We start from the raw sequence: 13,051 nt of genomic DNA on the forward strand, positions 1-13,051 counted from the left end.
AGGATGAGGTCCTGGATGGACCATGTACCCTCCATTATCTAGTAATCAGAGTGGTTATACTATTGATCTAATAATAGCAGGGTTACACTTGTTAGGTGTAGTAAGTGGGTTTAGCAGTAGTAATACCATAACTACCTTTCGTAACCTAACTCTTTCGTTTTCAACGAAAGAATTAAGTTTATTCATATGATCTCAGTTTATGTCTGCTATGTTGCTATTAGGGTCAGTTCCTACTTTAGCTTTAGCTTTATTAGGAGTTTTACTAGATAGAACAACAGGAGGGTCATGATTTGACCCTATAGGAGGAGGTGTCCCTGTCCTTTACCAAATATTATTTTGATTTTTTGGACATCCTGAGGTTTATGTTATAGCTCTACCATCCTATGGAGTTATATCTGCCTCTCTTGAGGCAAACTCCTCATTATATGGAAGAGAAGGTATGGTGGCTTCCGACTCCTGTATAGGAGTATTGGGGTATTTGGTATATGCTCACCATATGTTCACAGTAGACTTAGAGATGGAAATTAAACTCTTATTTTCATCTGGAACTATGGCTATTGCCATACCTACTGGTGTGAAAGTATACAGTTGAATAATGTCAATAAGATTTGGAGAAAAAATATCCTCTAAAGTATTTTTACCTGTTCTCTGCTTTATATTTATATTTGTAGGAGGAGGTTTAACTGGTGTTATGTTAAGTTCAGCTACAGCTGACATAATGTTTCATGACACTTATTTTGTTGTAGCACATTTTCATCAGATAATGGCTATAGCAGCTTTTTTAGCTTTCTCTTGTGGTATAATTACTTTAGGTTGTAAGTTACATGGTGGAGCTGTAATTGGATTTACACTGGGAACTATATTCTTATTTTTACCACTTTATTATATAGGATTATCAGGAGTTCCTAGAAGAGTCTCTACTATGATTTATGAAGAATATTTAGTAATGTATACAGGATTCTTTGGTTATACTACAGCACTACTGAGTATTTTTATACTCTTAATACACTTGTAAGAGTTTACAGGAAAATGAAATACAAGAAAATGAAGAATTTTTATTAATCTTTTTATAAAATTTCTTCATTTTCTTGTATTTCATTTTCCTGTAAACTCTTACAAGTGTACTAAGAGTATAAAAATACTCAGTAGTGCTGTAGTATAACCAAAGAATCCTGTATACATTACTAACTGTCCTTCATACATCATAGTAGGGACTCTTCTAGGAACTCCTGATAATCCTAGATAATAAAGTGGTAAAAATAAGAATATAGTTCCCAGTGTAAATCCAATTACAGCTCCACCATGTAACTTACAACCTAAAGTAATTATACCACAAGAGAAAGCTAAAAAAGCTGCTATAGCCATTATCTGATGAAAATGTGCTACAACAAAATAAGTGTCATGAAACATTATGTCAGCTGTAGCTGAACTTAACATAACACCAGTTAAACCTCCTCCTACAAATATAAATATAAAGCAGAGAACAGGTAAAAATACTTTAGAGGATATTTTTTCTCCAAATCTTATTGACATTATTCAACTGTATACTTTCACACCAGTAGGTATGGCAATAGCCATAGTTCCAGATGAAAATAAGAGTTTAATTTCCATCTCTAAGTCTACTGTGAACATATGGTGAGCATATACCAAATACCCCAATACTCCTATACAGGAGACGGAAGCCACCATACCTTCTCTTCCATATAATGAGGAGTTTGCCTCAAGAGAGGCAGATATAACTCCATAGGATGGTAGAGCTATAACATAAACCTCAGGATGTCCAAAAAATCAAAATAATATTTGGTAAAGGACAGGGTCACCTCCTCCTATAGGGTCAAATCATGATCCTCCTGTTGTTCTATCTAGTAAAACTCCTAATAAAGCTAAAGCTAAAGTAGGAACTGACCCTAATAGCAACATAGCAGACATAAACTGAGATCATATGAATAAACTTAATTCTTTCGTTGAAAACGAAAGAGTTAGGTTACGAAAGGTAGTTATGGTATTACTACTGCTAAACCCACTTACTACACCTAACAAGTGTAACCCTGCTATTATTAGATCAATAGTATAACCACTCTGATTACTAGATAATGGAGGGTACATGGTCCATCCAGGACCTCATCCTCCTGGAAATCATAGGATAGTTAACAGTAACCCCACTAACTCAGTTCCTAATAATGAGCCAGCATTTACTCTAGGTCATATGAAATCTCAATCTCCACACAAACCAGGGTATCATCAGTTTAAATAACCTGAGCCTATAGGAGTAATTACAAAGAAAACAAATACTAAACCGTGAAAAGTTATAATTGAAAAGTATAACATTTCAGTAAATTGTATATGAGAAAAACTAACTTCTATTCTTATAAATCCTGAACATGAAGTAGCTGCTACAGCAGCCACTATAGCTATTCTTCAATAAGATAGTGCTACTATTTTAGCAGATAGAAAGTTACTAAAAGAAGTGGAAAACAATTATAAAGATAGTGTTCATATTCATAGGCTTATAATTATAAAAGAGACAAAGAAACAAAAATCAAATGTTTCTGAAAAAACTATAAGTAACCCGAATACGAGTATAGAAATTAGTTTTAGTAGCATAAATATTGTTTTTACAATGTTATAAACTCTATATAACAGTATTATAGAAATAATTAGGGTAATCAACATAAGCATAGAAAACAATTTAGTATACTAAATTCTATATGTTACTCTTGTTCTAGTATAAATTACGTATAACAGTGCCAAGTTCTGAACTAACATATAGAAATTTGACTTTACTCTATTAAGAGTATTATTGGTCTTATTAAAAAATATCTCTATTAAGGGTATTCTAAAACGAACAATACCTATGATAGGTAGTACAATAATAGTTAGACTGTAATATGGAAAGTATTTAGAATTAGCTATTAAAGTTACCATAAAGGAGAAAGTTATATTCCACCCTAAATATTCTTCAGTTACAGTATTTGTATAGTTCGAAGAATATATTACAATTAATAATAGAGTCATTTTCTTCATACGAGATGGTTTTATAGATAACAATTAAAATATCATTAGGTTGATAGACATAAGAGAATGGTATACTCCACATACCTCGTAACAGTAACCAGAAAATAATCCTGATACTAGAGGTAAAAACTCTCCATAGTTATATGTCCAGGAATAACATCTATTTTAATTCCTACTTCGGGAACACTCCAAGAATGTATCACATCTATTGAGTCCCCAACTACCATTATATGGTAGTTTAAAGGAAATAAACATAAGGAAGAAGATTGTAATAGGAACAACCCATCTGTCAAACTTCTATTTAAGGGTAATTCTTCTCAAGAGTTATCATTTACAGTGTATTGCCAGAACCATTGTTGACCTCTTACACCTACTACATTTACAGTAGGTTCCATACAAAAGAAATGAACAAATGGTTCAAATGGTTTTCATTAAAATATACACCTCCAAATATTACGTTTAAACCTCCTCCTAAGTCTGATTCAGTTTCTGGAATGTCTCATGAGTGTCTTTCTCCTATGAGTGTAAAAAATACTCCTACTAATAATGTATTAAATGAGTAAAAGGAACTATTTACAAAATAGTCTTCTTCTAATGAGAACAAAAAATCTAATAAACACCCTAATAATATTAATATCATTAGTAGGAATACCATACTTTCTCCAATAATTATTTGAACTTGAGCTCTAAACTTTCCTAACGAGGAGTAGCCTCTAATATTGATATTAGAAGCTAGTAGTATTGTAACCCCAGACAAGTTAATGATTATTAATAGTAGCCCTCCTGGGCCAATAAGTGTTAAAATAACCCCTACTGGGGTTATTTCAACACCTAATAACAGAAAAGATAGTATTAAAATTATAAAAGAAGATCATGGGTTTTTAGACATAAGTTTAAAACTATCCCCTAATAAAGTTAAAAAACCTCATCCTATAACAGGACCTGTTCTACTTACTACAATACCTAAGTATCTTCTATCTATTAAAGACGCTATACCTGATAGCATAGCTATACTTATCAACAAAAATAATATTTTGATTTCTATATTATTTTTGTTGATAAGTATAGCTATGCTATCAGGTATAGCGTCTTTAATAGATAGAAGATACTTAGGTATTGTAGTAAGTAGAACAGGTCCTGTTATAGGATGAGGTTTTTTAACTTTATTAGGGGATAGTTTTAAACTTATGTCTAAAAACCCATGATCTTCTTTTATAATTTTAATACTATCTTTTCTGTTATTAGGTGTTGAAATAACCCCAGTAGGGGTTATTTTAACACTTATTGGCCCAGGAGGGCTACTATTAATAATCATTAACTTGTCTGGGGTTACAATACTACTAGCTTCTAATATCAATATTAGAGGCTACTCCTCGTTAGGAAAGTTTAGAGCTCAAGTTCAAATAATTATTGGAGAAAGTATGGTATTCCTACTAATGATATTAATATTATTAGGGTGTTTATTAGATTTTTTGTTCTCGTTAGAAGAAGACTATTTTGTAAATAGTTCCTTTTACTCATTTAATACATTATTAGTAGGAGTATTTTTTACACTCATAGGAGAAAGACACCCATGAGACATTCCAGAAACTGAATCAGACTTAGGAGGAGGTTTAAACGTAATATTTGGAGGTGTATATTTTATGTTATTTGCTATACTAGAATATAGGTGATTATTATACTTCTCTATTTATATATTCTTATTTGGGTTTTCTTATAATTACTGTGTAGTTATACTTTTTTCTTTACGTGGAGTTTTACCACGTTTTTCCTATAAGAAAATGATAAAATATTTGTGGTTCTTATTTCCTTTATTATCAGGATTTTGGTGTTTATATAATTTTTACCTTATTGTTTTGTAATAGTGTAATAAATTGTTTTTCTGATTAATGTTATTCCTAAGTATCTATTTTGCTACATGGGTATTAAGCTGAAGAATATACTGAACTATATGAGCCTCCTTAGGTTGGGTAAGACCTTCTAGAATAGAAGTGGGTTCTCTTGGTAGTTTAGGTATTCATTACTATCCTTCACTTACTACACTGTTTAATAGCACTTTATTAAAAAGTGATATATCATTGATACTGCTGGAAGTATCATCCTCTTCAACGTCTTACTCCCACTTATTAGTTCTTTTACTTATATTCCTGATTATAGGAAGAGTGAAATCTAATACTACAGTCTAGTTGTTATCAATAATAATAGTAGTCTCTATAACTTTTGACTCCTGATGAAGTGTAGTTGTACTAGTCTTAATTGTTTTTTACAATTCTAACTGAGTAGTTATAATAGTTTTAGAAACTATTATATTAATGTGGGTAATATGTTCGTTAAAAGAACATAATTGTATAGGCATCTTAGGTAAAAAAAGTATTCTAAATTTAACCTTATCATACTTAATGATAAGTTTTTCACTTTACCCTAGTACTCTGGTACAAAATAGTTCGTTAGAACTATTATATCTCCCTTCTGATTTTTGATATATAATAGTTGTTTTGGGTATTATTATACCTAATATATTATTTTTTAAAGGTAAGATTTAATTCTTCACAGTAGTGAAGGGTTAAATCTTACCTTTAAAAAATAATATATTGGGTATAATAATACCCAAAACAACTATTATATATCAAAAATCAGAAGGGAGATATAATAGTTCTAACGAACTATTTTGTACCAGAGTACTAGGGTAAAGTGAAAAATTTATCATTAAGTATGATAAGGTTAAATTTAGAATACTTTTTTTACCTAAGATGCCTATACAATTATGTTCTTTTAACGAACATATTACCCACATTAATATAATAGTTTCTAAAACTATTATAACTACTCAGTTAGAATTGTAAAAAACAATTAAGACTAGTACAACTACACTTCATCAGGAGTCAAAAGTTATAGAGACTACTATTATTATTGATAACAACTATACTGTAGTATTAGATTTCACTCTTCCTATAATCAGGAATATAAGTAAAAGAACTAATAAGTGGGAGTAAGACGTTGAAGAGGATGATACTTCCAGCAGTATCAATGATATATCACTTTTTAATAAAGTGCTATTAAACAGTGTAGTAAGTGAAGGATAGTAATGAATACCTAAACTACCAAGAGAACCCCCTTCTATTCTAGAAGGTCTTACCCAGCCTAAGGAGGCTCATATAGTTCAGTATATTCTTCAGCTTAATACCCATGTAGCAAAATAGATACTTAGGAATAACATTAATCAGGAAACCAATTTATTTTCTTTTAAACTCTAAAACTTATAATAAAGAAAAAAAAAGGATTTTTCTAACCAGAGCCTAATTCAATAGGCTAATAAGACAAAAGAATATTTAATAGTTACTTTAGATTTTCCGCTCCGATCTGCTATAGTCTAGAGTAATACTAAAGGCATGTAATAACACCTTTTATATTCTTCATTAGATTAAGGAATAATATTCCTAGTAAAAGATGTTTCCATCTTTAAACGAAGAGGGTATATTAATGAAACACTTATGTGGAGTGCTGTAGAAGTCTATGAACTCTATTTGTATCTTGATAACTTTATAGAACAATTTACTAAGTATTACATATAGAATATGGGATATCATATATAACTGTATAAATGTTGTGCCAGCTATAGCGGCAATGCAAATAGTGAAACTTCTATCCAGGAGAATAAATAACCTTTTTATGTAATGTACTGTTATTATTGTTTTCTACTTTTTATAAGAAAGCTAAGTAGTTTATAGTGTACTATAAAGAATACAATAATCTCTAGTGAAAAATCATCCTAAAAAACTTATTTGTTTAATTTAGTTCCTTGGTAAACCGGTATGTAGCGCTATAACCTACTATTAAAATATAAAACTGTATGACCATTTTTACTACTTTTAAAGCCTAATTAGTAGTTGTTCTTATTTTGGTGACATGGTTAGTCAATAGTATAAACCACGGGTTAGATTTATGTTATGTACTACTAACATAAATTAAAACTGAAAAGTAATCTTCTAATTAAGAAGAAGAAGGTGAATTAATCTATATAAGATTACTTGCCCGTCACTCGATATTATTGATAAGTCGAAACAAGGTAAATCATGAGGAATCATGAGATGTAGCATATTAAATGATTTATCTTGTTTCGACTTATCAATAATATCGAGTGACGGGCAAGTAATCTTATATAGATTAATTCACCTTCTTCTTCTTAATTAGAAGATTACTTTTCAGTTTTAATTTATGTTAGTAGTACATAACATAAATCTAACCCGTGGTTTATACTATTGACTAACCATGTCACCAAAATAAGAACAACTACTAATTAGGCTTTAAAAGTAGTAAAAATGGTCATACAGTTTTATATTTTAATAGTAGGTTATAGCGCTACATACCGGTTTACCAAGGAGCTAAATTAAACAAATAAGTTTTTAGGATGATTTTTCACTAGAGATTATTGTATTCTTTATAGTACACTATAAGCTACTTAGCTTTCTTATAAAAAGTAGAAAACAATAATAACAGTACATTACATAAAAAGGTTATTTATTCTCCTGGATAGAAGTTTCACTATTTGCATTGCCGCTATAGCTGGCACAACATTTATACAGTTATATATGATATCCCATATTCTATATGTAATACTTAGTAAATTGTTCTATAAAGTTATCAAGATACAAATAGAGTTCATAGACTTCTACAGCACTCCACATAAGTGTTTCATTAATATACCCTCTTCGTTTAAAGATGGAAACATCTTTTACTAGGAATATTATTCCTTAATCTAATGAAGAATATAAAAGGTGTTATTACATGCCTTTAGTATTACTCTAGACTATAGCAGATCGGAGCGGAAAATCTAAAGTAACTATTAAATATTCTTTTGTCTTATTAGCCTATTGAATTAGGCTCTGGTTAGAAAAATCCTTTTTTTTTCTTTATTATAAGTTTTATAGTTTAAAAAGGATCCTGGTAATTACATATACAATAGGATTGGGAGTATGCCCAAAATAGTAAATGTTTCACATTTTTATAAATCATATTGTTTAGGAAATACTTATTAATTAAGTCAGGTTCTCCACGAAAAATATTGCTTGTGACTATTGAAATTAATAACAGATGAGTTTTATTTTCTTAAAAGGCTTTACTTGTTCCGTAAGGGAAAAAGTATAATTATTGTAGTTTTAGAAACAATTAATAAGATCCTATATGTTGTATATAATAATCAACTATTGTAAGAGGTCCCATAGGCTTAAAATTAGCTAATTTTTGTAATAAAGATTTCTCTTACAACTGTAGGGTTATGGTTTTTCTTTGTAAAAGCAAAGAAAGAAGGTAGTGGAGTATTCCTCTCTTTAGAGGAATTAAAAAGGCCAGTATAAGTAGCTTTACTTTTTAAGAAGGTTTAATTTTATTTTTTTTAGTTTAAAGTTATATGATCTTTAAAAGGCTTTCCTATTTTAAAATCTTCCTAGTTAACTCGGCAATAAAGATTACAACTGTTTACTAAAAACATAGGAGTTATATGAATTATCTTCTAGCACTGCCAAAGTTTTTATACTGGCAGCGGTATAATGACTGTATTAAAGTACCTTAGTTTATTGTCATTTAATTGATGACCAGGGAAGTGTTAATGATAATTTTCCTTTACTAGGAAGAAACAGTGAATTTTTATGGGTGGTGAACTTTCCATCCTTAGTTAGAAAGAGGAAGAGTCCCTTACTCCTTAAACTAATCTTTAAGATTATCTTATTTTAAATAAAATGTTTTACTTGGGATTAGGTCTGCACTATTATGTGCTTAATAACTCATTTTTCTCTAGACTTTTGAAATAAATGAGATTCACTTTCATAAAGGAGCTAAGGGATAATGGGGCTAAAATAACTTTTTATTTTGCTACCTCGATGTTGGATTCTCAATCCTTTCCAGCTAGAACTGGTGTAGGAAGGGCTGTTCTCCCTTTAAAATGAGGTATTATCTGAGTTTAAAACGTTGTGAGACAGTTTGGGTTCTATCTTCTAATATTGAAATTTAAAAGTCTTATAATCTTTGATTTGATACGAGAGGATAAGTCAAGGGTAGTCTATAGTTTAAACTATGCTATAAAGTAAGGTTAACACTAAACTCAATATAAGATCTTGTTTTCTTTTTCAATTTTGAACTCTACCATTATAGATTTATGGGTGTTAATAGTAGCACTAGAAGTGCTACTATTAACTGCTTTAAGAAATAATTCATGAATAGGAGTTATATCCTTTATATATACTAGTCCTTGGTTAATCTGGTCTCTATTTAACTACGTTTCAATGACAAATTGTATCCTATTATTTTGATATAAATCTTTATCTTTTGTACTTCGTAAATGATGTCTTATATCTAAATTAACTAATAACTTAATTTTTTATTTAGTCTTTGAAGTAACCTTACTTATCATGTCAAGTAGTTATAGTTTAAAAAGTGGATTAAGTAATATGTACTTCTACTTAAACTTAATCTTACCTTTTAAATTTATAACCTACTTTAAATTATTGGATTTTGATGTTCTATATTTACTATTCTCTAACGGAGTATTAGGAAGTCTATTGTGTATAATAAATTGTAACTATGGTATACAACTACTGTTTTGATATACTATCCCTTTGTTTTCATTTTATATTAGTTTACTATATAAAATGAAAAAGGTTTACAAGTATAATGTTTTTGTATGGCCTATATTATGTGGTATAGTAATAAGTCCTCTACCTTTACAAGAGTATTCTCTTATGATGCTCTTAGGACAGTACTGTATAGTATGCTTATCCCCTTGAGTTTCACTATTTATAAGTATCATGACATACAAGTCTAATACTACTTATAGCAAGTATACTACTGTAAGTAGTATACTAAAGCTAATATGGTTTATTACCCTGTTAACTACAGGGCTTATAAGCCTTATAATACTGTTAACAGTACTATAGGGCTTATAAACCCTGTAGTTAACATGGTAATAAACCTATAGTACTGTTAGCAGTACTTTAAATCTTCTTCATATTGAAGAATATTTAAAGTATTGCTAACAGTACTATAGGTTTATTACCATGTTAACTACAGGGTTTATAAGCCCTATAGTACTGTTAACAGTATTATAAGGCTTATAAGCCCTGTAGTTAACAGGGTAATAAACCATATTAGCTTTAGTATACTACTTACAGTAGTATACTTGTTATAAGTAGTATTAGACTTGTATGTCATGATACTTATAAATAGTGAAACTCAAGGGGATAAGCATACTATACAGTACTGTCCTAAGAGCATCATAAGAGAATACTCTTGTAAAGGTAGAGGACTTATTACTATACCACATAATATAGGCTATACAAAAACATTATACTTGTAAACCTTTTTCATTTTATATAGTAAACTAATATAAAATGAAAACAAAGGGATAGTATATCAAAACAGTAGTTGTATACCATAGTTACAATTTATTATACACAATAAACTTCCTAATACTCCGTTAGAGAATAGTAAATATAGAACATCAAAATCCAATAATTTAAAGTAGGTTATAAATTTAAAAGGTAAGATTAAGTTTAAGTAGAAGTACATATTACTTAATCCACTTTTTAAACTATAACTACTTGACATGATAAGTAAGGTTACTTCAAAGACTAAATAAAAAATTAAGTTATTAGTTAATTTAGATATAAGACATCATTTACGAAGTACAAAAGATAAAGATTTATATCAAAATAATAGGATACAATTTGTCATTGAAACGTAGTTAAATAGAGACCAGATTAACCAAGGACTAGTATATATAAAGGATATAACTCCTATTCATGAATTATTTCTTAAAGCAGTTAATAGTAGCACTTCTAGTACTACTATTAACACCCATAAATCTATAATGGTAGAGTTCAAAATTGAAAAAGAAAACAAGATCTTATATTGAGTTTAGTGTTAACCTTACTTTATAGCATAGTTTAAACTATAGACTACCCTTGACTTATCCTCTCGTATCAAATCAAAGATTATAAGACTTTTAAATTTCAATATTAGAAGATAGAACCCAAACTGTCTCACAACGTTTTAAACTCAGATAATACCTCATTTTAAAGGGAGAACAGCCCTTCCTACACCAGTTCTAGCTGGAAAGGATTGAGAATCCAACATCGAGGTAGCAAAATAAAAAGTTATTTTAGCCCCATTATCCCTTAGCTCCTTTATGAAAGTGAATCTCATTTATTTCAAAAGTCTAGAGAAAAATGAGTTATTAAGCACATAATAGTGCAGACCTAATCCCAAGTAAAACATTTTATTTAAAATAAGATAATCTTAAAGATTAGTTTAAGGAGAAAGAGGAAAAACCCTTTACACCTCAAGTATAATGTTTTTGTATGACCTGTGTTATGTGGTATAGTAAACTAATCCAGGTTATAGAAAACATATATAACTTATAGAAATTAACCTATGTTTCCTACACCAGGGTGTAGAGAATCTACACACTGGTGTAGGAAGCATAGTTAATTTCTACAATTTGTATATGTTTTCTATACACTGGTATAGGAAACATAGTATAACTTTATAGTTATACTATGTTTCCTATACCAGTGTATAGAAAACATATACAAATTGTAGAAATTAACTATGTTTCCTACACCAGTGTGTAGAGAATCTACACACTGGTGTAGGAAACATAGTTAATTTCTACAATTTGTATATGTTTTCTATACACTGGTATAGGAAACATAGTATAACTTTATAGTTATACTATGTTTCCTATACCAGTGTATAGAAAACATATACAAATTGTAGAAATTAACTATGTTTCCTACACCAGTGTGTAGAGAATCTACACACTGGTGTAGGAAACATAGTTAATTTCTACAATTTGTATATGTTTTCTATACACTGGTATAGGAAACATAGTATAACTTTATAGTTATACTATGTTTCCTATACCAGTGTATAGAAAACATATACAAATTGTAGAAATTAACTATGTTTCCTACACCAGTGTGTAGAGAATCTACACACTGGTGTAGGAAACATAGTTAATTTCTACAATTTGTATATGTTTTCTATACACTGGTATAGGAAACATAGTATAACTTTATAGTTATACTATGTTTCCTATACCAGTGTATAGAAAACATATACAAATTGTAGAAATTAACTATGTTTCCTACACCAGTGTGTAGAGAATCTACACACTGGTGTAGGAAACATAGTTAATTTCTACAATTTGTATATGTTTTCTATACACTGGTATAGGAAACATAGTATAACTATAAAGTTATACTATGTTTCCTATACCAGTGTATAGAAAACATATACAAATTGTAGAAATTAACTATGTTTCCTACACCAGTGTGTAGAGAATCTACACACTGGTGTAGGAAACATAGTTAATTTCTACAATTTGTATATGTTTTCTATACACTGGTATAGGAAACATAGTATAACTTTATAGTTATACTATGTTTCCTATACCAGTGTATAGAAAATATATACAAATTGTAGAAATTAACTATGTTTCCTACACCAGTGTGTAGATTCTCTACACACTGGTGTAGGAAACATAGTTAATTTCTACAATTTGTATATGTTTTCTATACACTGGTATAGGAAACATAGTATAACTTTATAGTTATACTATGTTTCCTATACCAGTGTATAGAAAACATATACAAATTGTAGAAATTAACTATGTTTCCTACACCAGTGTGTAGAGAATCTACACACTGGTGTAGGAAACATAGTTAATTTCTACAATTTGTATATGTTTTCTATACACTGGTATAGGAAACATAGTATAACTATAAAGTTATACTATGTTTCCTATACCAGTGTATAGAAAACATATACAAATTGTAGAAATTAACTATGTTTCCTACACCAGTGTGTAGAGAATCTACACACTGGTGTAGGAAACATAGTTAATTTCTACAATTTGTATATGTTTTCTATACACTGGTATAGGAAACATAGTATAACTATAAAGTTATACTATGTTTCCTATACCAGTGTATAGAAAACATATACAAATTGTAGAAATTAACTATGTTTCCTACACCAGTGT

The 13,051-nt window shown here is 29.5% G+C and overlaps 1 protein-coding gene and 1 pseudogene across 1 annotated transcript; one reads left to right on the forward strand and one right to left on the reverse strand.

Annotated features, from left to right (window-relative positions):
- Positions 1–289: 289 nt before the first annotated feature.
- Positions 290–1,128, forward strand: LOC139225484 (cytochrome c oxidase subunit 1-like; the record flags this gene model as incomplete). Its single annotated transcript, XM_070856303.1, is given in 2 exon segments — positions 290–797; positions 1,121–1,128. Coding segments are annotated over 2 exon segments (516 nt in total), but the record flags the coding sequence as incomplete, so codon positions are not given.
- Positions 1,129–1,202: 74 nt separating this feature from the next.
- LOC139225485 (cytochrome c oxidase subunit 1-like) lies at positions 1,203–1,929 on the reverse strand (annotated as a pseudogene).
- Positions 1,930–13,051: the final 11,122 nt, after the last annotated feature.

Source organism: Pempheris klunzingeri, unplaced genomic scaffold (genome assembly GCF_042242105.1).
Source record: "Pempheris klunzingeri isolate RE-2024b unplaced genomic scaffold, fPemKlu1.hap1 Scaffold_302, whole genome shotgun sequence".
Taxonomy (NCBI): Eukaryota; Metazoa; Chordata; class Actinopteri; order Acropomatiformes; family Pempheridae; genus Pempheris; species Pempheris klunzingeri.